We start from the raw sequence: 26220 nt of genomic DNA on the forward strand, positions 1-26220 counted from the left end.
GCACTTTGCTTTGTCCATTGGCTTCCTGTTTATTTTCTTATCTGCCTTATATGGCTTCGTATTGAAGGATCATTTTTTTTTCTTCCAGTTTTTGCTGTCTGCTTATTTTGGTCTTTCTAGGGCATACTTGCTTAGAGGTTCTTTGCAATTGCCTGTTCAATCCCCTAAATTATAGATTGCTGCCTCCTTTTCAGAGCTAAATGGTGCCTTAAGCCCAAGTTTGCCTTGGGTGTCACAAATGTTTGGAACTCTGTTCATCCTGAATTGGGCGGGAAGGAGTGGGGGTGGATCCCAAAAGTGGTACCTTGGCTATGTGGGAAGTCTGGTTAGGGATTTATGGCCAGAAGACCCATGGAATGTGTGCCTCCTACAGTATAGTGCTGCTGAACAGCCACTCTGATTTGATGTCTCTTTTGGCTAAGATAAAGAGCAGAGTTTCAAGGGCCAGGTTTGCTAGTCCTGTCTCTTCTCTTTGACTGTAGCTACCCTTAGGGATTTTTCTTCCTACAGGTACTCATAAGGCTTCCTGTGGATTGAGGCAGGAATGATTTTCCTGCAAGGGAACCCAAGTTGGTAGGAAGCTGGCTCTCTGCCTTGATCTCACTTTTTCCAGTGTAGAGACTGTGATTCCTGGGGGAATTTTCTGTGCTTTGTGCCTGGTAGATAGGGGGAAGGATGTTGCAGATACAGAAATTTGTTTCTTTTATTATCTGCTTGGAGTTTTTCATGTCTCTGGCCCCAGGGATCATTTCAGCTTCAGACTTGAGTTCTGGGATATTGCTGGTGATAATCTTGGTGCGGGGTATTTTTTTTTTTTTTTTCAGTTTTCTGTTGGGGAGAGTGAAGCCAGATTGTTTCTACTCTGAGATTTTGGCGTTGCCACAGATATGTACACATATACTAATCCTTATCAGCGGTATAAAATTGTATGCACTTCCTCACTTATGTACCTTTTAACATACTACTCCCTTTAAGTAAAATGCCTGCTCCTCTTTTTCTCCCTTGTTACCTGGATTAATTCCTCTCCATTCTATAAATACTGAGTTTATATGATTTGCAAACCTCCTCTCTCCTTTTACTCTCCATAGTATTATATATGCATATACTCATCATCTATTTAGGTTTACTCTTACCTATTAAAATTCATTTGATTTCTAGATTGCAAGTTTCTTGGAGGCTAGGGATGTCTTTTTAATTTTATTTGGGCCAAAACATATCTAATCCACTTTAGTATGTTTATAGTATTTTAAAGAAAAATCAATAAATTGAATAATTGTCTTACTGACATGTACATAAAGAAACTAATTCCCTGAGGTTCTTTGGGGAAGGGATATTATATAGAATAAGAAAAGTTAACATTAAGTTGCTTACCTAGGTATAGCATTAGGCCTGATTGTATTCAAATCTTACGAGCATACATGATCATATCAGTAGATGCAGAAAAAGTGCTTGACAAAATCCAACACCCTTTCGTGATAAAAACACTAAACAAACTGAGACCAGAAGGGAACTTCTTTGGCTTGATAAAGGACATCTATGAAAAACCCACAGCTAACATCATCCTTAATGATGAAAGACTGAATACTTACCCGGTAACATCAGAAACAAGACAAGAATGTCCACTTTATTACTTCTGTTCAACATTGTACCAGAGGTTCTAGTCATAGCAACTAGGTAAGAAAAAGAAATAAAAGGAAGAAGTAAAAGAAAAAGAAGATGTGAAACTAACTTTGCTTACAGATGACCTGATACCATGTATAGAAAAACCCAAAGAATCCACAAAAGCTATTGTAGCTAATAAATGAGTTCAGCAAGATTGCAGGAACCAAGATTGATATAGGAACATCAGTTGTCTTTCTGTACACTAACAATGAACAATATGAAAATGAAATTAAAACAATTTCATTTATAATGGCATCAAAAAGAGTAAAATACTTAAGAATAAATTTAACCAAGGAGATGCAAGACTTGTACAGTGAAAACTACTGAACATTGTTGAAAGAAATTAAAGAAGACCTAAATAAATGACAAAACATTCCATGTTCTTAGATCAGGTTTAATATTGTTTAGATGGTATATTAGTTTCCTAGGGCTGCTATAACAAATTACCATAGACTGGGTGGCTTAACAGAGATTTATTCTTTCACAGTATCAGAGGCTAGAAGTCCAGAGTCTGGGTGTTGGCAAGATTGGTTTGTTCTGGAGACTTTCAGGGAGAATCTGTTGTATGCCTTTCTCCCAGCTTCTGGTGGTTCCCAGCAATCTTTGTTCCTTGGCTTGTAGATGCATCACTCTATATTCTCTGCCACTGTCTTCACATGACCTTTTTCCCTGTGAGTCTGTGTTTCTTGGTGGGTGTCGGTACATGACTCTCTTATAAGGACACTAAACATTGAATTTAGGGCCTACCCTAATCCAGTATGACCTCACTTTAACTTGATTACATATGTAAAGGCCCTGTTTACAAATAACAGATACTTGGATTAGGACTTCAGTATATTTTGGAAGGGGGCATAATTCAACCCACAATAGCTGGCAGTATTTCCCAAACTAATCTTCCGATTAAGTGTAATCCCTATCAAAATCCTGGTACTTTTTTTTGCAGAAATTGACACACTGATATTAAAATTCCTGACCCGAGGTCAGGAGTTTGAGAACAGGCTGGCCAACGTAGCGAAACCCTGCCTCTACTAAAAATACAAAAATTAGCTGAGTGTTGTGGTGCATGCCTGTAATCCCAGCTACTTGAGAGACTGAGGCAGGAGAATTGCTTGAACCTGGGTAACAGAGTGAGACTCTGTATCAAAAAAAGAAAAAATAAAGCAAACAAAGAACAGTTTACTTGTGTGGTTACAGAAAGTTAGTAAACAGGCTTTTATATGCTAATAACAATTTGGACTAAGGAGAAGAGGATATAATATGCCAATATTGTAGAAACTTACTTGACAAGGGAACCTTTACTCTTGGAGTTCAGTGTGGAATTAGGGGAGGTGTTCTGTTATCAGTTGTGGTACATCTATTTGATGGAATATTAAGTAGTCATTAAAACGATTATTTTGAAGATGATAGCAGCGTGGAAAATGCCTGTATAAAGACATCAGCATTCAAATTAGTTTGCTACAATGATTACAATTATGGTAAATATCCATGCATGGAAAATTAAAACTAGATACTATTTTTATCCATTAAATTGGCAATGGTGTGGGGAAATGATACACTGATTGTACAGCAGTTTGGCTCTATTGGAATTGTAAACAAATGTATGCTTTGATCAGATAGTTCTTTTAAGAATCTCTGCTGAAATACCGACCTCATGTGCACAAAGATGTATATGCAGGAATGGTCTTTACAGTACTGTACATATTGGTGACAATTTGGAAGCACTTTAAATGCTAGTCAATAGGAGAATAGTTAAGTACATTAGTGTATATCCAAGTGATGGAATACTCTGTAGCAGTTAAATTGAATTAAGGTCTATTCAATTTAGGTCTGTATTCTTAGACCTATTTAAGATAGGTCTGTATCTGTGACACTAAAAAATAAATCTTCCAAGATGCATTCTCTGAAAAAAAAGTCGCAAAAAATATGTATGCGTCTCTATGTCTGTGTATACATATATATGTATATAATATTCCCATTTATGGAAAACAACTATATTATGAATGTCATTCAGCGTATTGATAGAATGTCTGTAAGGACACAGAGTAGAATATTAATAGTGGTTTCTAGTGGGATGGGAATGGTGATCCAGCGTGTTTGTGTGAAATGGAACTTTTACTTTACATGTTTCTGAAATGTTTGAATTTTTAACAATAATTGTATATTACTCTTATAACAGTTTTGAAAACATGCAGGGGAGAGTAGACAAATGTATACCAAAGTATTTACACTTGTATTAAGGTGGTAAGATTATGGATGACTCTTTCCCCAAATTTGTATATTAAAATTATAAAAAGGAGGTGCTGGGGCGGTGGTTCATGCCTGTAATCCCAGCACTTTGGGAGGCTGAGGCAGGCAGATCACTTGAGCTCAGGAGTTCGAGACCAGCCAGGCTAACATGGTGAAATCCTGTCTCTACTAAAAATACAAAAATTAGCTGGGCACAGTGGCATGCGCCTGTAATCCCAGCTACTTGGGAGGCTGAGGCAGGAGAATCATGCAGTGAGCCGAGATCATGCCACTGCACTCCAGCCTGGGTGACAGAGCAAGACTCTGTCTGAAAAAAAAAAAAACAAAAACAGAAAACAAACAATATATCAATATATATGTATTTGTGTATATATAAATAAACACAAATCATTCAGGATATAATTGCAAAGGATTGCCTTACTCTTTTGATCCTCACTGTTTACGAATTTTGTATTAAAATTAAGCAAACCTACCCATTTTGAGGTTTAGCTTTGCTCTTGTAGGTGGACCTTCAATCCTGCTGTTCTCACTAAAGCGAACATTGTCCGAAGTGGAGATGCTGCTCAGGGTGCAGAAGGAGGCACCTCGCAGTTTCAAGTGGGTGATCTTGTACAAGTTTGTTATGACCTGGAACGAATTAAACTTCTACAAAGAGGACATGGAGAATGGGCTGAAGCGATGCTTCCAGTAAGTATGTTTAGAATAATTCTGGGCTAGAAATTACAATATACTTATGTCATTTTTAAAAGTAAATTAATGTAGAAATTAAATTGGCATAAAACTTCCTAGAATTGTACTCTCCATTTGCACCTAGACATACTCGTGCATTTTGTTTTCTAATTTATCCCAGTTAAATTAGCCTGGGAAGATCCAGAAAAGGTTACAGTTAATATTTAATATTTTTTGATAGAGTGGTTATTGGAGAACATTATGTGGTGCAAGTCAGCAGTGGTTTTTCTGATACTTAACCCCAGAATGATATAGGTCTATGTCCATCGTGCTGGACCAGTGCAGCTTTCCTGATTTGGGGGCCTGCCTCTTTAAAACTTGAGTATGAAAGAGCAGCTCAGAAATGTGTGTGCTTTCATAGAGTGAATTTGTTCCCAAAGAGCTACAGTTTTTTATTTAGTCATTTTTTCATCAAATGTTCATCAACAACAAACAAATTTGCTTGTTCTGCCCTCTCTTCAACCATCCTTCCCTTTCCCTGTCTGTATCCCTTGCTTCTGTCCTTCTGTCCCTGCCTTTGGTATTACTGTGTCACCTTGCCATCCCTTATGCTTCCTTGTTCTGTTTCCCTTCCTCCTCCACCTTGCTGTGTCCTCCTCTATAGTTCTCCACCTTGCGTACTCCCATCTCCTGTCTCATCCAGCCTCTCAGTTCCTGTCCTGCCTGTCCCTCCATTCCAGTCCCATTCAGTGCCTCCATACTGTCCCATGTACTTCATCTCACATCCCTCTTAGTATCCTATTACCCCCACTCTACTGTAATTGTTCGGTTTCTTCTCCTGGCCAGCACCTCCTTCTCTTCCCATCCAGCCCCAACTCCTGCCCCATCTCATCCCCTCCCATCCTGCCTAGTCCCTCCTTCCTGTTGTCCTGACCCTCCATTAGCCCTTCTGTCCTTTCTGCCTTATTCCCTAAGTAGGTATTTTAGCACATATAATATGCCTGTTAGGCAGGGCTACAATAGTGAACAATACAGAAAAAATAGTGAACAATTGTGAACAAAACAAAAAAATAAAATCTCTTATGATGCTTTTATTCAAAGACACTTCACAGTTTGTAGCTGCCGTACACATATACATACAATATTACAAGAGGGTGATGTTATAGCATCCTTATTTTAAAGATGAGGAAATCAGAGGTGCGATTCTGAACTGGATTTTGAATGCAGATCTGTCTTATTTCAAAACCTAAGCAGTCTTTCTGCCATTTCAAACTGCTATATAGATAAAACCTCTAGAGAATTCTAAAGGGAAATTCTGGGATTCCAGTAGTGGTGTTACAGATTTTGTATCTTATCAAATCCTTTTTGATAAAAATAGACAATTAGATTAGCATAACCAAAAAAGCCACAAACATCTATAACAAAACTAGGTTTCAGAGTAACCTGTTGAACCCTAAATATGAAGGAGTAGAGATAAACCACTGACAGCTATTGAGTCTGCATCTCTTCGTATGGGAGCAGAGAGAATTAATGAGGCATCTGATAGATCCGAGAACAGGAAAGCTCCAAAACAGCTAGCAAATATTCATTGGCTAGTGTGGTAGACAATTGTCTTAGCAGCACCTGAACCTGAGAGAGTTCCTGAAGACTCCAGTTTGGGATGAGAAAATAGGTCCATGCTAAAGTCAGAAAGGATGGAACTAGTGTGGGCCTTTAAACTCAAAAGTAACCAGCCAAAGCTCCCTTCCAAGGCAGAGCCTCACTTTGAGGAGAAAGTGCTGGGAATAGAAACAAAATTTAGTAGGACGGAGACAGTAGGGACAAAGGAAGGAGAAGGTCCAGATAAAATTTAGAAGGGATCATGGTTAAATTCCCATACACAGTTATTATTGAAAAAAGGGAATAAGGAATAGAACTTCTCTACAGATAGTGAAAGTATATCAGGCCAGACGTGGTGGCTCATGTCTGTAATCCCAGCGCTTTGGGAAGCCAAGATGGGTGGATTGCTTGAGCCAAGGAGTTGAGACCAGCCTGAACAACATGGTGAAACTCTGTTTCTACTAAAAATACAAAAATTAGCCAGGTGTGGTGGTGTGTGCCTGTAGTCCCAGGTACTTGGGAGACTGAAGTGAGAGGATCTCTTGAGCCCAGGAGGTTGAGGCTGCAGTGAGCAGAGATCACACTACTGCACTCCAGCCTGGGCAACAGAGTGAGACCTTGTCTCAAAAAAAAAAAAAAAAAAAAGGCGTATCAGAAAGTTATGTGCAGAAAAATGATGAAAACTGTACTTTTATAATTTAAAATGAGCTAAAAGGCTGGGCACAGTAGTGTGTACCTGTAGTCCCAGCTACTCAGGAGGCTGAGGCAGGAGGATCACGTGACTTCAAGAGCTCTGGGTGTAGTGTGGACGTCTGCACTAAGTTCGGCAAGGATATGGTGACCTCCTGGGTGAACCCCAGGTTGCCTATGGCGTGGGGAACTGGCCCAAAATCAGAAACAGAGCAGGTCAAAACTCTCGCGCTGATCAGTAATGGGATCATGCCTGTGAATAGCCACTGCACTTTAGCCTGGGCTAATGTAGTGAGACTGACTCTTAAAAAAAAATTGCAAAAAACAAAAAATGAGCTAAAACAAATTAAGAAAATGAAAAAAGTGTAAGAGAATGAAATCAGAAATGAGGTGATGTAACTTAGGAAATAATTAAAAAGAAGTGAAAAAGTCATTTTATAAGTGAAGACTAAGCTGGAAGGAACACAGAGCAGAGCAAATAAATGCAACAGATAATGGCTAAGAGAAATAGAAGGTGAAAAAGCAGGAAAATTTTAAAAATAGGAAAGGTGAAAAGTATTTCAGAGAAAGAAATAAACATTAAATAGCCTCTCTCTCTCTCTCTCTCTCTCTCTCTACAAGAGAGTCCTTGTAGAAAGGAAAACTAAACCCAAATAAATGAAATGAAACAAATATGGAAATTTGTAATTTTAGAAAAATTTTCCTGGAATTAAGAAAACAATTTGAAACTAAATTTTGAAGGGGCACATTGCATACCTGGGAAAACTGACCCAGAGCAGCAAACACTGGGCTATATTCTGGTAAAATAACTGAATCTTCAAGACGAGAGAAAGTATCAAGGAAAAAAGACCAGACAGGTTATTGGTGCTAAAGGAAAGAAAATTATTTTGCTGTTAAGAAAAAAGTCTCATCTCAGTGTTTTATGCCAGAAAACAGTGAGATAGCATTTAAGATACTCAAGGAAAGAATATAAGCTGAAGATTTTATATGTAACCAAACTAACTTTCAAGTATAACTGTGCTATGAATATGTGAGAATTCTTGTTCCCATGAGTCCTTTCTAAGTAATTTGCTGGATAATGAGTTTCAGACAACCAAAATGACTGTAGAGACATGAAGTGAAGGACTAGTGATCATGGAATATGTATTGATTTGTTAAACTAAGATTAAATGAATGTTGTAAAGGAAAGGGTAGAATATATAACAATTATATGTTCTAACAATGTAAATTATAGTTGTAAAAAATGGGGTGGAAATTGAGCACATGAAAAGTTTAATATGCTGTTTGCCTTTTAGTTGTATTAACTGGGACTGAATATTATTATTTTAGATCAAAATATTAGGAAAGAGTAAGGACACATGAATGACTAATTTCAGTATTGCACATATTAGGGAACCAAGTCAAGATTTTATATATATATAAATATATATTTATATATATAATATATAAATAATACATAAATATATAAATATATATTTTTATTTATTTATATATATACACACATATAATATATAATAACTATTAGGACAGTACAAACTATATTAAAGCAGACAATGTAATGATAAACTATGAAGTTACAAATAAGCGTTACCTATATAAAAAGGGAATAGGATGATATAAGGGGCAAAGAAGGAAGGGAGACCTCTTTGAATATGTCTTGTTTTATAGATTTGATTTGAAATCACATACATATTTAATACAATTGTAAAACGAAATTAAATTTAAAAAGGAAACTCCTCAAAGTGGAAAATGAAATGAAATAAATGAAACTAAGTGTGTTTCTGTTAGCATAACCATGTAGAGAGAAAATTCCAAGTAATTTTTTAAACACAGTTAATTTTTCTTTATATCTTCATAGGAAGAATAGACCCTAAAGAACTGCATGGAAATGAAATGTTTAACACTTTTCAGAAATCTTATTGCATGTAGTAGCGTTGATATTGTTATTCCGAGATTGTTAGATGTACCAAAAAACAAATGAGTACTTGTGTGATAATTCTGTTACTCCTTTGACTTTGAGAATCAGAATTATCCGAGTTGTAAAAGGAGATGCAGTTATAATATAGAGGAGGTGAAGTAAAAACCCTGTAGTCTTGAATTTGAATGAAAAGAGTGTTTGAATTTATGATTTATGCTTCTTTAAAAACAAAACAAATGTCTTCTTTTGAGAAGTGTATGTTCATATCCTTTGCCTACTTTTTGATGGGGTCGTTTGTTTTTTTCTTGTAAATTTGTTTAAGTTCCTTGTAGAGTCTGGATATTAGACCTTTGTCAGATGGGTAGATTGCAAAAATTTTCTTCCAGCCATAAAAAAAGAATGAGATCATGTCCTTTGCCGGGACATGGATGAAGCTGGAAGCCATCATCCTTAGCAAACAAACACAGAACAGAAAACCAAACACCGCATGTTCTCACTCATAAGTGGGAGTTGAGCAATGAGAACATGTGGACACAGGGAGGGGAACATCACATACTGGGGCCTGTCGGGGTGGGGGGCAAGGGGAGGGAGAGCATTAGGACAAATATCTAATATAATGCATGCGGGGCCTAAAACCTAGATGATGGGTTGATAGGTGCAGCAGACCACCATGGCACATGTATAGCTATGTAACAAACCTGCACTTTCTGCACATGTATCCCAGAACTTAAAGTAAAATTAAAACAAAACAAAAAAATGTCCCAAACAAAAGCTCCTATTTCCTAGCTGTATTCATGAAAATGCCTCCACTGTGACCATTTTGGTAATAACCAAACTTAGTGCCCAGGTTATGGTTTTCAAGCAGGCTTTCTCAATAAAGAGCCAAAGCTTTTTGGAGAAATGGCTAATTCTGACTCTTTGACAAGAGGTGAACAAAATGAGCCTCATACCAGGTAACAAGGAAGCTGTCACTGGTTTCTAGGACCATGTTAAAAGGACCTAGCAGCCAACTTGAAGGGGTTCCTGCTGACTATATACAGAGGGCTGATGAGTTATTAAAACTACACCAATTAGTAAAATTCAAATGGTAAGAAACTTTGTAAGATAAAGAACTGTTTTTTCAACAAATAATTTGCAAAGAAAAACATGTATGTGTGGACTTTATGTGGATCTTGATTTAAACAACAAAAAATTGATAATTTATGAGGTAATTGGAAGTTTGAACACTGGAATTTTGTGATACATAACTATTGTAACTTTGAGTTGATAATAAATAGCATTGTAGAATATGTTATTAAAAAAAGAGTTCTTATTGTTTGGAGGTACATACTGAAATAATACTGGAGGAGAGAATGGGTAGGGGAATAAAGGAAACAAGATTAGCCATGAGCTGATAATTGTTACAAATGGTTGATGGGTACATGAGGATTCAGTATGCTGTTGTCCACTTTTGTATCTCTTGGAAGTTTTCCATAATAAAAAGTTGAGGGGAAAAAACAAAGAATGTAGCCTCATAGAGTTTGAGATGATAATGGAAAATTCCAAGTGAAAATGTCTAATAGGCTGTTAAAAAATTAGAATTAGTATGTGTATGTGGGGGTGAGCAGTGATTTTGTGTTTTCAAAAAAAAGGTGATAGTTGTCAAAGTGAGTTGAATTTTCAACGAAGAAGAGTAAAAACCTATGGAATAAAATTTTGGGAAAATGAACAGGTTTAGGAATATGAGGAAGGGAAGGAAAGGAACTGGCAGAAATCAGATGATTCCAAAAAGGGTTTAAACATAGATGTAAGCTTGAGCCCTTCTTGGCCAAATTAGTTTATTTTTTTATTTTTTATTTTTTTTAGAAATCCAATTTTCTTTTTCAGGCTATATTGATGATAGATTTTAGACTACTTGAGTTGCAAGTTCTCAAAATGTACCTTACAGATTTAAGAAGGAAGGATTGAACATCAAAATAGATTTTTATGAACTCATATGAATAGGATAGACTTTATCATGATTTGTCTCATATTCTTGGGGAAGTAGTTTTATTATTATTTTAAAAGATATTTTTTAACATTTGTACTTATTCAAATAACCCATTTCAGTATGGTTATCCTTTGAAAGTTTTTTCATTAGTAATAAGTAAAATCATTACTTTAAGCATATAAAAACTAGTGATTGATTTTATGGTATATGCTTTAGACTTGGAAACATGAATCTATTTTTTTCCCCAAGACTTTAGGTAAAGTTGGCCGAGTACAACAGATTTATTCAGACAGTGATTTAAAGGTGGAAGTTTGTGGAACATCTTGGACATACAATCCAGCAGCAGTTTCCAAGGTGGCATCTGCAGGATCAGCCATTAGCAATGCATCTGGTGGTATGTTTTATATTGTGTTTCTTTAAGAGTAATGTGGTTTACATTAAAACCTTTGCTAATTCCCCAGTTCTCATATACATATAATGTTGTACATGTGCTTGGCTTTGTCCCAGATTACACAGCCTTACTTGAATGTTGACCACCTTTTAAACTTTCACTAAAAATTTTTGTTTTTTATAATGTGTTGAACAACCTTTATTCTGGCTGAAGTACTCCCTGGAGAAGTTCCATAAAATGTGTGCTTTTTCTTGGGCATATCAGGGGATTTTCCACATCAAATTTGAGATTCCTAAAATTCAAGATTCTACTCTTTAGTCAGAACTTTTGTTTTCTGCCAAAGAACCATCACTTTCTTAGACTGCTTTATTTTTTTTGTATTTCCAACATTATTGCTAGCAGATGGCTTTCTTCCTGTATATTTTTACATATCAGCTATTTTTTCTCTTACCATTTAATGAGTTATTATACATGCTACCGTGAGTAGAAACTATGTTAAACTGTGAACATCCTGGATGCTTGAGTAGACTCATTCACATAGTCTTTCTTTCCTGTGCTCCAGCTTTGTATACACAGACTCAGTTCATTTTACAACATATTACAAGTTACTGTGTGTACATGTTGTCATCCAGAAAAGGAGATAGAACTATAACTATAAATAGTAAGAAACAAAAGGAAAATATAAAGTGACTTCCAATTTTATTTTTGTCCTGCTTTCTGCTTCCTCTGCCTTTTTGTTTATTCTTTCCTGCTGTAATTTGCTAGTATGCTTAACATTTAAATCCAGTGTTTATTTTTACCTTGAGGTTAAATGACACCGTAGTAGGTTGACTACATACAAAGTAAAAGAGTGAAGGACAGTTAATAGCCTACTTGCAAATTATGTGGACTTGGCCCACTTTGTCATTTGTCCCTTGCCCTATTTTGTGATTTCTCTGCTTTATAATAAGTACCCCAAGAATTAAGGAGTTAGAGCTTTGTAGCTTCTGTATTGATTGATACTATTTAGAAAAAAATATCTTATGAAAGGGTTTAGGTATATTCATCCCTGGTTCATTGTTGTTTTTGTCAAAACCAATCATTTGGCACTTTCTGAAAGTTATTAGCACTTAGATGTCCAGTTTCAACCTAAAGAAAATTGGTTTGACCCTAAACTATGTCCCCAGATATTACAGAGATTGTTGCTTTTGACCATAATCATTAATCTGTTGAATTATTTTAAAGTCTGTAGTATTGAGCTCTGAGAGTCACTGTAGTGTCCTTAAAACCTGAAAGGAAGTTTGTATCATTGTGGTACTCCCATGGTAGTGTGTTTATTCATAAACTTCTTATGATGACTTTTAAATCTTGAATTATTATTAGTATATAATGCACTACTTTTTCTAAAATTATAATGTGATATACATGAATTGGAGAAAACTTGGAATACTTAAGGGCTTGCATTTAATACAGCTTTTTATAGTAGTGATTATAACTTGCATGGGTAGAAAAATAACATTAATGATGGAAAGAATAAAATAGGAAAAGATTATAGAAATATTGGGTAATACTTGTTTCTTAGTTGTTAAGGTTTGAGATCCTCCTATATTAGCAGCTTTATTTGATGCTTTACAGAAAGACTCTCACAACTCCTGAAGAAATTATTTGAAACCCAAGAATCTGGTGACCTCAATGAAGAATTAGTTAAGGCTGCTGCCAATGGAGATGTTGCTAAAGTGGAAGATTTGCTTAAAAGACCAGATGTGGATGTGAGCATTTTAAAAATTATTTTGAAGCATACAAAAAGTAGAATAGTATAATGAACCTTATCCTCAACAATTACTAAGATTTTGCCAGATGTGCTTCATTCATTTCTCCTTTCTTGTTTTTGTGAAGTGTTTTAAAGCAGACATCAGACATTCTTCAGTGTGCATTTCTAAAAAAAACAGACATTTTTGTATTTAACATTATGACCTTTTTTATGATTGACACACTTACATTTCGGTTTTTAAAGACTAGTATCCTTTTGGGAAATTCAGCGATTTTTTTTTTCCCTCCTGTAAACATCATTTTATGACATCTTCTAAGTATATTTTAGTGAATTTTATAAGCAATTTTCTTTTTCTTTTTAATTTTTGTGAGTACATAGTAGGTGTGTATATAAGCAATTTTCAATCCTTCTTTTCAAAATATTTAATGTAACTCCTCTCCACCCCAGTGATAGTTGACTATTTCACAATTTATAAGGCAGATGAATTAAAGGCCATATATTTTATAACTCTTCCTAGGTTATGTTGTGTTTTTGCCATTCATTCAAGCTATCTTTTAAGTGGGCAGTTTTGATTCTAGTCATTGTGCTTTGGCTTTGGCGTTGATACCTTGCTGGCACCAGTATTACGTTTGGTGTCAACCAAGAAGTTGTAGTTGGAGTGACAATTTGAATCATTCTCACTGTGTTGTAAGGGTTTTTGTTGCCGTACCTTTCTTTGGATGTTTGTTTGTTTTTAAGTATGCTAGACAGTTTGAAGATGAGATCTATAATTGTGAAGTATTAATGTCTTATTTCTCCTATAAGCTCGACATGTTAGCTTTATTATAGAGAAATCAATTGTAGCAATACAGCACAGCAATTTGTTGATTGGTTGTGAGCTATGTAAAAATAATTTGCTTCAAATGTTGAAGTACCAAGTATTTTTTGTGTTTGAAAGATAGTCGGATTTCCTTTGTATTCCAGTCAAGCAGATTTAGGTTTTACTGTACTTAAGTTTTTTCTTCATTTACTTACTAAATTATTTTAAAATTATTTTTTAAGAGCATTATAGTACTAAAAATTTAAAGGAAAATAGAGTTCTATAAGATTTGTTATGAAAAATAACATCTCCTCTTTCTCACCCCTATTTTCCTGTTTTACAGAGGCAGCTATGCTTAGCTGGCTGATAGCCTTCATATTTACCCCTACATTTTCCAGTAACATACCAGTATACCTCTGTTATAATGTCTTAATTTTCTTTCTTCCTTTCCTTTACCTTTTCCTTTCCTGGATCTTTTGATACCTCACTGTGGAAGGTGAGGATTTAGCTTTATTTCACCACTTCCATCCCATGCCCACAAGACACACACATACTGTTTCTAGCTTCATCATGTAGTTATATTGTAATTTTGTTTGGATTAAAATTAGTTGTGTATGTTATATAAATGACATTCATAGCCATGCTGTGGAGTATATTAGATTACGTTTTCCTGCCTAACTTTTTGTTTTAATTGGAGTTCACAGTTGTCATTTTTAAAAAACTGAAGTATAATTTCCATACAGTGAAATATGTGGATCAGCCAGTCTTGACAAATGCATACCACCCACGTAGTCCACACCTCTATTAAGATGTAGAATATTTCCTTCATTCCTAAAAGTTACTTGTGGTCTTTCCCAGTCCCTCTTTACCTTACACGTAATTTTTATATTTTTTCATTTGTTAGTAATCTGTATTCTTACACTTAATTTCTTCCTAAATTCCTCTTTAACCGTAACATACCTCAATTGCTTGAGACATTTAGGTGCAACAGATGAAATGTGTTCATTTTCATCTTCTGGGAGACATTTCTCTTAGGCCTTCTGATAATCTCCGTCTGAACAGGGTCCTCTGCACTGGATGCCTACTTGGAGTGTCTTCTCACCCATCATCTTGAGGGTTCCCTTCTCTTCTCTCCTGTGTTGGATTTCTTGTTTTCTGTATCCCCTGTCTTTTTGTTGCTACATTTTCTCTCTTTTTGGTGAAGTAAGGTTTTTATTAGCTTCTGAGAAAGGATGCATGGGACATAGACCTTTAATATCTGAATTTTTTTTAACTTCACAATTAAGTTTTACATTGGAATAGAGTTCTAGGTTAGAAGTCATTTTCCTGTAGAATAATTTCAGAATTACTATTGAGAAGATATAAGCCATTCTGATTCCTGATCTTACATGTACGCTGTTTTTTCTCTCAAGCATGATGATATTTTGTCTTGGTTAGCATTAAGAACTTGCACAATGATGCACCTTGATGTGGATCTGTTTTCATCTATTGCTTTAGGTGTTTGACTTTTTAAAACTAGAAATCATGTCATTCATATCTGCAAATTTTCTTTAGTTATTTTATTGGTTATTCTTGGACTATTCATCGAATTTTCTTTTTTTTTCCTGTTTTTTTTCTTTCCTCCACTCCTTTTCTGAGAGGTTCCTTAACTTAATTTTCCCACCCTTTTTCCAAGGTTTTTATTATTCCATCAGTTTTAAATTTCAAGCTTTTCTTGGTTGCTCTTTTCACATTCCTTTTGATAGTATCATGTTGGTATTTAAAGAGGATACAATGTCATGTCTTTCCTTACTGAGCATACTACTGATAGGTCTTTATAAGAAAACATTTTCTTGTGCCTGCTTAAGTTTTTGTCTCTTCTAAGTTACTTTTTTCACGTCAGAGCCATTCCTTATATGTCTGGTAATCCTTGGTTGTTTGTTCTTCTATAAGAGGCGACAAATCTCCAATCCTTGGTTGTCCATTCATATCTCAATAGGACCTTAAAAAGCTGATTGATAGCTCTCCTCACTTGGACTTGTTGACTTTGCATTATGGTGATTGGGTGTGTAGAGTTTTGGGGGATCTCTAAATACCATCCTATAGCAATCTATTCTCTACAGTTGTTCAAGTTTTCCTGTCTAGGGATGAGATGCAGGCAGCTAGTGTTCTGTCCTTGAGTTTGAGTAGTGGGCTTGGAGTGTGGCCATTGCACATCAGACTTATACGTGAGGCTCCCCTTGTTACCTATGATGTGCTTGTGTTTGTAGGCTTTGAGTTTGTCTGGGATTCCCTGTGCTCTTTACACTGTGGCTTCCTGTTCTCTCTAAAGTCAGATAATGCTTTTCCATTTGTTTTCTCTCTTTCACAAATGTGTTACTTTTTCTTGTTTTCTAATGTTCTCCCTTTATCTTTATGGATTTTTACCTTTTAAATTATTTTATTGTCATTTTAGTGTGGTTTCAGGAAAGATAGTATATAAACATGTGGCCAAGCTACCATCTTTAACTATCTTTAATGATTTTGTGGATGGGAGTAAAAGGGGTAGAATTAAAGAATTGCACTTGGCCTTGGGTATGTCCATGGGTTAGTTATACATGTCCACAACATGTGAAGTGAAGGAAAGGTTGGAAATTACTGCTTTATAATAGTTGTATATAACTACCTTGCTAACTTATTTATATATCCTTATTTATTGTCCTTGCAGTTTGCCTGCAAGTTGATGTTTGGTATTTTTGTTGAATTGAATTTATTTATCCCTAGCAGCTAATATCTTTTCTAAAAGTTTTCTTTTCACTTCAGTGCATTTTTTCATTGAACCATGGACTCAGAGATTAATCTAAAAAGAAATATATATACAAAACCAACTTAACTTAACTTCCTTTCTTTCTCCCTTCTTTCAACTTTGCAGATTGCCTAACAGTTATTTCGTAACTCTTTGGACAATGAAACTTTTGTTTTTTAAAACAATGCTTGCTTCCCTTCTCAAAATTAAGAAGTCTGTAGTTATCTGAACTATGATATATGGAACACCAACCTAAATTATTCTCGTGGAATTATACAGTATACTAGATTTAAACCTACACTGTATGTATATATTGCCTGTTTCTGATTATTCATTCATTCTTTCATTCTTTTTTTTTAAAAATGTAGGTAAATGGGCAATGTGCTGGCCACACAGCTATGCAAGCTGCTAGTCAGAATGGACATGTTGACATTTTGAAGTTACTTTTGAAGCAAAACGTGGATGTCGAAGCAGAGGTAAGTAAACTTGAAAAATATTTTAAGTAAACATTTTTTCCTAGAAATAATACTTCTATATCATGAGATGGATTGTTTTTATTTTTGAAATTTAATATCCAACTAAGGCTTTTCTGATTGAAAATAAAAATCTGACAGAGGCAACTTGAAACAGTTCTTGTCTTTCTGTGATCCTTTATATTTTAGCCATAGTCCTAGGTAAAGATAGGAGTTGAGTTTCATATTACTGTGGTGTAACCATCATGTTTTAGGGAGCTAAAGGTGGGCTTGTCCAAGAATCAAGAATCATACTAGGGAAATTGAAGGACGAGGAATATAAATCCACTGAGTCAGAATCTTTCCTGATCTCTGTGACAGTTGGAAACTTTTTTTGTTGTTGTTTTGTCATAACTGAATTAGCATTTTTAAAGTTTTGTTGTTTCTTGACCTTAATGTGAATATTTGAAGAGTTCATAATGCATGTTTATCACCATATGTGTGTATATATGCTTCATTTAATTTAGAATATATTCTTATAAAAGAGAAACACTTCTTAATATCGTTGGAGTCTTGACTGGGGATCTCTCTGTATCTCTATTGTGAAGGATGTCTTGCTTTGTCTTACTTAACTACTCATTACTAAAAATGTATTTGAATCACACTTATTTTAGTATAGTGCAAGATTATTTAGAATAAATCAAATTCTAGCAAATTTAAATTAGGCAGAATGTTGCAATTTTGTCTAAAAAACACTCTCATCTGTGAGTGCTTAATGAGGACTTGAATTGCTGAGGGCTAAATTGGTGGATTAGCCTGATTTTACTAATTAAAAAATTTAAAAAGATGCATATTGGAAAAGAGAAGCCTTTTCTAGTCTTATGTTACTTTTTCTTTTTTCTCTAATTGTATGTATTTTGAATTGTTGGACAGCTACTAAAGAGCCTGTGAACTAAGGGTAAACAGGTCATCTATAATGTTGGAATTTTCTGCTGCCTAGAAATAACTTGAAATTAATTAATTAATTAATTAATTTTTGAGGCAGAGTCTCACTCTGTTGCCCAGGCTGAAGTGCAATGGCGTGTTCTCAGCTCACTGCAACCTCCGCCTCCTGGGTTCAAGTGATTCTCATGCCTCAGCCTCCCCATAGCTGCGATTACAGGCACCTGCTACCACACCTGGGTAATTTTTGTATTTTGAGTAGACACAGGGTTTTGCCATGTTGGCCGGGGTGGTCTCGAGCTCCTGACCTCAAGTGATGTGCCTGCCTCAGCCTCCCAAAGTGCTGAGATTACAGGTGTGAGCCACCACGCCTAAGAACTTGAATTTTAAATTAGCATATTAGATATCTATGAACTATGCAATAGTTTTATTACTATGATGTCTTTATGAATGAGATTATATAATTTGATTTTACTTTTGCACTAGTAATTTTTAAGTTGCATCTTTCTTGATTGTAAGTTTAGGAACCTAGTGTGTGTTACAAGTTTTGTTTTGGTAATTAAAGTTAATTTTAGTGTTTTGTATATAGAATATAATTACTTTATTTTCTTATTATTTTAGTTTTATTTGGTGGAATGGTATGAAATTTCTTGAGTTGAATATCTGATTTTTAATTTAGTGAATCCAGAAACTCCAATAGCAACAACTACTGAGAAACCAAAGTCCTTCTGATTACAGCTAATAAGGCAAGAAGCTAAAAAACCACATTTCTTTTTGCCTAAGTTTCTTTTTAAAGTATGCTTTCAGATTCAGAATTTAATCACCAACCTGGCAGCATGGGATTATTCATATATTTGTGTTTCTAGAGATTTTTGTTCACATGAGAGGTTTTGCAGAATGGGTTTGCGGCTGTGGAATTAGGAATGAAATTGGCACTGTTTTTCAAGAGTAATTTTCTTTCTTTCTTTCTTTTTTTTTTTTTGAGACAGAGTCTCCCCCTGTTGCCCAGGCTGGAGTGCAGTTGAGTGTTCTTGGCTCACTGCAACCTCCGCCTCCTGGTTCAAGTGATTCTTGTGCCTCAGCCTCCCGAGTAGCTGAGATTACAGATGTGCACCATTACGCTGGGCTAATTTTTGTATTTTTAGTAGAGTTGGGGTTTCGCCATGTTGGCCAGGCTGATCTCTAACTCCTGACCTCGAGTGATTTCGCCTACCTTAGCCTCCTGAAATGCTGGGATTACTGGCATGAGCCCAATGCCTGGCCAGATTTTTTTTTTTTTTTTTTGATACAGGGTCTTGCTCTGTTGCCCTGACTGGAGTGCAGTGGCGTGATTATGGCTCACTGCAGCCTTGAATTCCCAGGCTCAAACAATTCTCCCACTTCAGCCTCCCAGGTAGCTAGGACTACAGGTACGTGTGCCATCATGCTTGGCTAATTTTTAAAAATTTTTGTAAAGAGATGGTCTCACTATGTTGCCCAGTTTGGTCTCGAACTCCTGGACTCAAGTGATCCTCCTGCCTTGGCCTCCCAAAGTGTTGGAATTACAAGTGTGAGCCATTGCGCCCAGCCTCTTTTTTCCTTAATTGTACTCAAATATAAAACAAACAGTTAGTTAATACTATAAACATGGTATGATGGGAGTTGAAGTGAGTCTTGGTAGTCTAGATATTTATAAATAGTTTTTTTTTTTTTCTTTGAGACGGAGTCTTGCTCTGTCACCCAGGCTGGAGGGTAGTAGTAGTGCGATCTTGGCTCACTGCAAGCTCTGCCTCCCAGGTTCACGCCATTCTCCCGCCTCAGCCTCCCGAGTAGCTGGGACTACAGGCACACGCCGCCACACCTGTCTAATTTTTTGTATTTTTAGTAGAAACGGGGTTTCACCGTGTTAGCCAGGATGGTCTCCATCTCCTCACCTGGTGATCCACCTGCCTCGGCCTCCCAAAACGCTGGGATTACAGGCGTGAGCCACCGTGCCCAGCCAAATAATGTATTTTTAAGTTTGCAAACCGACTGCTAACTAGAACGGTGAGATACATGGGACTTTTACCATATTCCTCATTTGGATTTCCATTTTGTGCATTTTTTTATTTTAAAATTCATTATAAGCAGGTGCAGTTTGTAGAAGTGTGAAAAGGGATATTAAGAACACAGTTTCCCAATTGGTAAAGGAAAAACTATATTGAAAAATTGAGTTAAAATATAAATATCGGCCAAATGCACTGATTCACGTCTGTAATCCAAGCACTTTGGGAGGCTGAGGTGGGTGAATTGCTTGATCCCAGGAGTTCAAGACCAGCCTGGGCAACATGGCAAAACCATGTCTCTATTAAAAATATAAAACATTAGCCAGGTGTGCTGGCACACAGCTATAGTCTCTTCTACTTGGAAGGCTGAGGTGGGAGAATCACCTGAGCCCAGGAAGCCCAGGCTGTGGTGAGCTGAAATTGCACCACTGCACTCCAGCCTGGGTGGCAGGAGTGAGACCCTACCTCAAACAAGACTACAGCCCAAGACTAAAGCAAAAGTTCATCAAAGTTTAATTTTTCTAGGATATAAGAATTAACATTGCCTATTAAACAACTATATAGTTTGTTTAATACATTGGTTCTTAGCTGGGGGCATTTAGGTTCCACAAGGGACATTTGGAAATGTCCGGAGGCATTTTTAATTGTTACAAGTGGGTGGGTGGAGGAGGTACAGCTGACATCTAGAGGATAGAAGCTAAGGATGCTACTGAATGTCCTACAGAGCTCAGGACAGCTCTCACAACAATGATCTGGCTTTAAATGTCAGTAGTGCTAAAGTGGAGAAAATAGTTAATTTTGCAGATGCACTTAGATTTGTCATTCATAATTTGCCAGCCTGTTTATAAAGTGATTTGTTTTTTTATCAACTTTTTTATCATTGGAAATATTAAACATATACAAAAGTAGAGATAATAGTATAATGAATCTTATGTACCCATTGCCCCACTTCAATTAATACTCATAGCCAGTTTTATCTATACACCTTTCCTCCCATTCCTCCTACTGAATTATTTTGAAGCAGATTTAGGTGGATACCATATTATTTCATTAGTAAATATTTAATATGTATTCCAAAACGTAAGGGCTCTTTTAAAAAGTATCTCTCCTTTATCACACCTAAAAATGTTAAAAAACTTTATTACACCTAAAAATGGTAATAATTGATTTTTTTAAAATCTGATTTTATTAAAAGCTTTGGAGTTAGCAGAAGAATAAAGGAAATAATATATTTTGTTCTCTAGTTATCTCATTTGGTAACCTTTCTTTTTTATATGCATTAGGAAGTAGGCTCAAGAGAGTATAGATCAGGGTCTGCAAACTACAGCTCGCAGGCCAAATCCAGCCCTCCATCTGTATTGTAAAGTATTGTTGAAACACAGCACAGCCATTCATTTATTTACTGTCTGTGGCTCCTTTAGTGTGACAGTAAAGTAGCTGTGTAGTTTCGATAAGAGACTATATGGCCTGTAAAAAGTAAAATATTTACTTTCTGGCCCTTCACAGAAAAGTTGCTGGCCCGTAGCATAGATGACTATTGCAGAGTTTTTGGTTGATTTAAGCTGTTATCAAACAATTATTTGGTACATAGCATACCTTTGGAACATGTGATAAGATTATATTTTGTTTCCTATTTCTTTTTCTTAAGGAAACCTCAAAGAGCTCTTTTGGAAAGTTGATTGTCTCCATATATTGACCTACTGAATTCAGTAGGATTACATTCTGTTTCTTTAACGTATAGGTAAAGGCATCAAGGACTATGATATCTTAGGTATGTTGACATAGGTGAGCTGATTTTGGATCTGCCGTGGACTCTATTTTTTTCCCCCACTGATGAAGTATAATAGTAAAGGTATGGAGATTTGGATGGGAGATGAGTTTTTAAAAATATGTCTTTATTATGAGTTTCCAAACATAGTACATCTGCTTAAGTTATAAGGACGTTTGGGGTAGTTTCATCATTTAATTAAAAAAAAAACTGCTTCAAATGGAGAAGATTAGTAGTAGGGAACAATACTAGACTTTGTCAGATAACCCAAATTTTTTGGCTAGATGGACTAAGAAAAAAGAAGACTCAAATTACGAAAATCAGAAATGAAAGTGGGTACATTACTACTAATTCTACAGAAATAAAAAAGATTATAAGAGAGTACTATGAACAATATGCCAACAAATTGGATAACCTAGATGAAATGGATGAATTTCTAGAACACAAAACCTGTCAAGACAGAATCATGAAGAAATAGGAAACCTGAATAAACCTATAACTGGTAAGGAGATTGAATCGATAGTTGAAATTTTCCTAACAAGGAAAAGCCTTGGACCTTATGGTTTCAGTGGAGATTTCTGCCAAACATTTAAAAAAGAACTAATATTCTTTCTCAAACTTTTCCAACAAATTAGAGAGGAGGGAAGACTTCCTAACTCATTCTAAAAAGCCAGCAAAACCAGTACAAAGCCAGAAAAAGACACTACAAGAAAACTACAGACCAATATACCATATCAACATTGATGCAAAAATCCTTAACCAAATATTAGTGAGCTACATTCAGCAGCATGATAAAGGGATTATACAGGATGATCAAATGGGATTTATTCCTGGAATGTTAAAAATGGTTTAACATAGGAAAATCAATTAGTGTAATATGCCACATTAACAAAATGATGGGGAAAAACTGCATAATCTTTCCAATTGACCAGAAAAAGCATTTGACATAATTTAACACCCTTTCATGATAAAAACATTCAATAAACTTGGAATAGTAGGGAATTACCTCAATGTAATAAAAGCCATATATGAAAAACCCACAGTGAACATCATATTCAATGGTGAAAGACTGAAAACTTTTCTTATAAGAACAGGGCAAGGATACCTGCTTTTACCAGTTCTATTTAACAGTACTAGAAGTGCTGACCAGAGCAATTAGGCAAGAAAAAGAAAAGACATCCGAATTGGAAAGGAAATAAAAATTATCTCTGTTTGCAGTGATCTTAGTGAAACCTAAAGATTTCAACAAAAAAACTTTTAGGACAAATTTAGCAGTTTAGCAGAATACGAAGTTAAAACACAGAAATCAGTTGTATGTCTATACATTAACAATGAACAGTCTGTTAACTGAACAATCTGTTAATAATGAATCTTTCAGGAAATTGAGAAAACAACTCCATTTACAATAGCATAAGAATAAAATACTTAGGCATGAACCTAACCAAGGAGATAAGACTTATACTTTGAAAACTACAAAATATTGCTGAAAGAAATTAAAGAAGACAGACAACTGGAACTACTTCCCATGTTCATGGATTAGAAAATTTATATTGTTAAGATGTCAGTACTACCCAGAGAGATCTACATATTCAATGAAATTCTGTCAAAATCCTAAAGATGTTTCTTGCAGAAATAGAAAAATCTATCCAGAAATTCATAAGGAATCTCAAGAGAGCCCCAAACAGCCAAAGCAATCTTGAGAAAGAACAGAAGTTGGAAGACTCACTCTTCCTACTTTCAAGACTTACCACAAGGCAACAGTAATCAAGACAGTGTATTACTAACATAAGGGTGGACATAAAGACTGAAAGAAGAGAATTGAGAATTCAGAAATAAGCCTTTGCATTAAGGTCAATTGCTTTTTGGGGTCCAAGACAATTTAATGGGAAAAGAGCAATCTTTTAAACAAATGGTGCTTGGGCAACTAGATATTCATATGTAAAAGAATAAAGTAGGAACCTTACCTAACACTATATACAAAAATAAATTCAAAATACCTGAAAGATCTAAAAGTGCTATATAAAACTATAAACCTTTTTGAAGAAAAAGAGGGCAAAAACCTCACAGCATTGTATCTGGCAGTGATTTCTTGGATATGACACCAAAAGTACAGTCAACAAAAGAAAAATAGACAAATTAGACTTCATGAAAATTAAAAACAACGTGTATCAAAGGACATTTGTCAACAGAGAGAAAAAGCAGCCTATGAAATGGGAGAAAATATTTTCAAATCATGTATCTGATATTAAAATCCAAAATATATATAGACTCTTAAAACTCTACATCAAGAAAACCTAAAAAACTCCATTTGACTTGAATGAACATTTCTGCAAAGAATATATATGAATGATCAATAAGCACATGAAAAGATGTTTAACATCACTAATTATTAGGGGAATGCAAACCAAAACGACAGTGAGATACTGTCTTACAGCCATTAGGGTGGCTGTTATCAAAACAACCAGAAAAAACCTGTCAGTGAGGATGTGGAGTAATTAGAACTCTTTGCACTGTTCATAGGAATATAAAATGGTATAGCCACTGCTCAAAAGAATATGACAGTTGCACAAAAGATTAAAAATTGAATTACAATATGATCCAACAGTTCTGCTTTTGAGTATATATCCCAAAGATTGGAAAGGAAGTCTTGAGGAGGTATTTGTTCACCTGTGTTTTTAGCAGCATTATTCGTAATAGCTAAAGCATGAAAGCAGCCCAGGTATCCATTGACAGAAGAATGAATGAGCAAAATGTGGTATGTGCTTATAATGGTAGATCATTAAACTTAAAAAGAAAGGAAATTCTGACACATAAGATCCTTGAGGCCATTATTCTAAGTGAAGTGAGCCAGTTACAAAAAGACAAATACTGTATGGTTCCACTAAGAAGTATAGATAGTAGTCAAAATCATGGGAACAGAAAGTAGAATGTATGGTGGTTTCCAGAGATGGGGGGGGGGGTAGGAGGAATAGGGTGTAGAGTTTCAGTTTTCTCAGTTTTTAATGGGTATAGAGTTTCACTTTTGCAAGATGAAAAAAGTTCTAGAGATGGATGGTGGTGATGGTTGCACAGTGATATGAATGTACTTAATATCACTGAATTGTACATTTAAAAATGGTGAAGATGGTAAACTTTATGTATATTTTGCTGCAATAAAAATATTAAAAAATCATGATGGTTATTTAAGGATTATATTCAACATCCATTTTTATTCTTACTAGTTAATAGTCACTGTGCTAGCTCCTGGAAATAAGGATGACTAAGACACAGTCATAGCCCCCAAGAAGCCCACAGCCAAGTAAAAAAGACTTCAAACAAATAATTATACTATAGTGTGAGAAATGGTATAATAAATTTGTGAGAGTCAGGGGAAATTTCACAGGAGAAGTGATGCCTGAGCTGAGTTTTATAAGATATCTAGTCTCCAGTCCAAGAGGGTGACGACAAAGAGCACTCCAGGTCTAGGGAGTAGCATATGAAAATGTGTAGGATCCCATAAGTTGATAAGTTGGAGCCTGATACCTGAGGGGACTGTGGCAGCAGGTGAGGCTGGAATGGTTCACAGACGTAGGTCTCTAAAGAGATTTGTTTTGTACATAGTAGAGAGACATTGAAGAGGTTTAAACATAAAATTTGTGTTTTACAGAAAGAATTATGACTTTGGTGTGAAGAATAGATTGGGATAAGAAAGTGAAGGGAGGTTGAGTTGTGGTAATCATCCAGGTGAGTAAGAATGAAGGCCTGAATTAGTTTGTGGTAGAGTTGGAAAAGAGAATAGATATGAGCATAAATTGAGGAGTAAAAGCTGTAGAGTTTGGTGATTGCACATAGAGGGTCACAGAGAGGAAGCAGTTGACTGTGACTTACAGATACTGATTTTGTTGACCATATGGTCGGTAGTTCTATCAGCTAAGATAGGCAATACTAAATAAGAGCAGGTTTTGGAAAATGGAGAGAGAATAGGGCAGGGGGATAGAAAGAAACACGATCCGTTTTAGATTTAATTTGAGGCCTCTTTATGAAATTCTTTGAGATAATCTTATAGAGGTTAGCTGTAACTTTGTTCCTTGAAATTCTCTTTTGGTACTAGGAACAGGACAGGCACATGAGCTGTGTTTTAGGTTTATTTGGAGTATTTAAGATGGATTCAGAAGAAAGCAACAAAACTTACAAGTTAAAGTTTTATTATAACTGCAGTTTTCTAATTTAGAAGAGAAACCCGGAAGTAAATTTAATTATATTTAATTGTAATTTTCTAGTGTGTGTGTGTATTTTCCATAATTTAAAAATTATTCTTATTTACTTCCTTTTGACAAACATATCAGAGTTTTTAATTCTTTGGTGTTTATTTTTATGTAAATTATTGACAGCCTGCATTAAGTGTTTCAGTAGTGATTTTCTAACAACCATACAGTGTTAGTGGCCTGATGTTCCCTTTTTTAATGGAAGGTGAATCACAAAATAGGGTTAAAAACTGTAACAGAAAAAAAAAAAAGACTGGAAGTTGGGAAGGTCTTAACTCTAAGATTCTGAATTATATCTGTTACTAGAGAGATTAACTTATGTATACATGCAT

The 26220-nt window shown here is 35.5% G+C and overlaps 1 protein-coding gene across 1 annotated transcript in view; it reads left to right on the top strand.

Moving 5' to 3' along the window:
- Window positions 1-26220, top strand: part of MIB1 (MIB E3 ubiquitin protein ligase 1) — a 131659-nt gene that overhangs the window by 46777 nt on the left and 58662 nt on the right. Inside the window, exons 7-10 of the mRNA XM_004059232.5 lie at window positions 4413-4596; window positions 11004-11148; window positions 12760-12893; window positions 16827-16934. Coding sequence (XP_004059280.1) covers window positions 4413-4596; window positions 11004-11148; window positions 12760-12893; window positions 16827-16934 — 571 coding nt within the window. The remainder of the gene's footprint in view (window positions 1-4412; window positions 4597-11003; window positions 11149-12759; window positions 12894-16826; window positions 16935-26220) is intronic.

The sequence above is a fragment of the Gorilla gorilla genome, chromosome 17, assembly GCF_029281585.2.
Source record: "Gorilla gorilla gorilla isolate KB3781 chromosome 17, NHGRI_mGorGor1-v2.1_pri, whole genome shotgun sequence".
Lineage (NCBI taxonomy): Eukaryota > Metazoa > Chordata > Mammalia > Primates > Hominidae > Gorilla > Gorilla gorilla.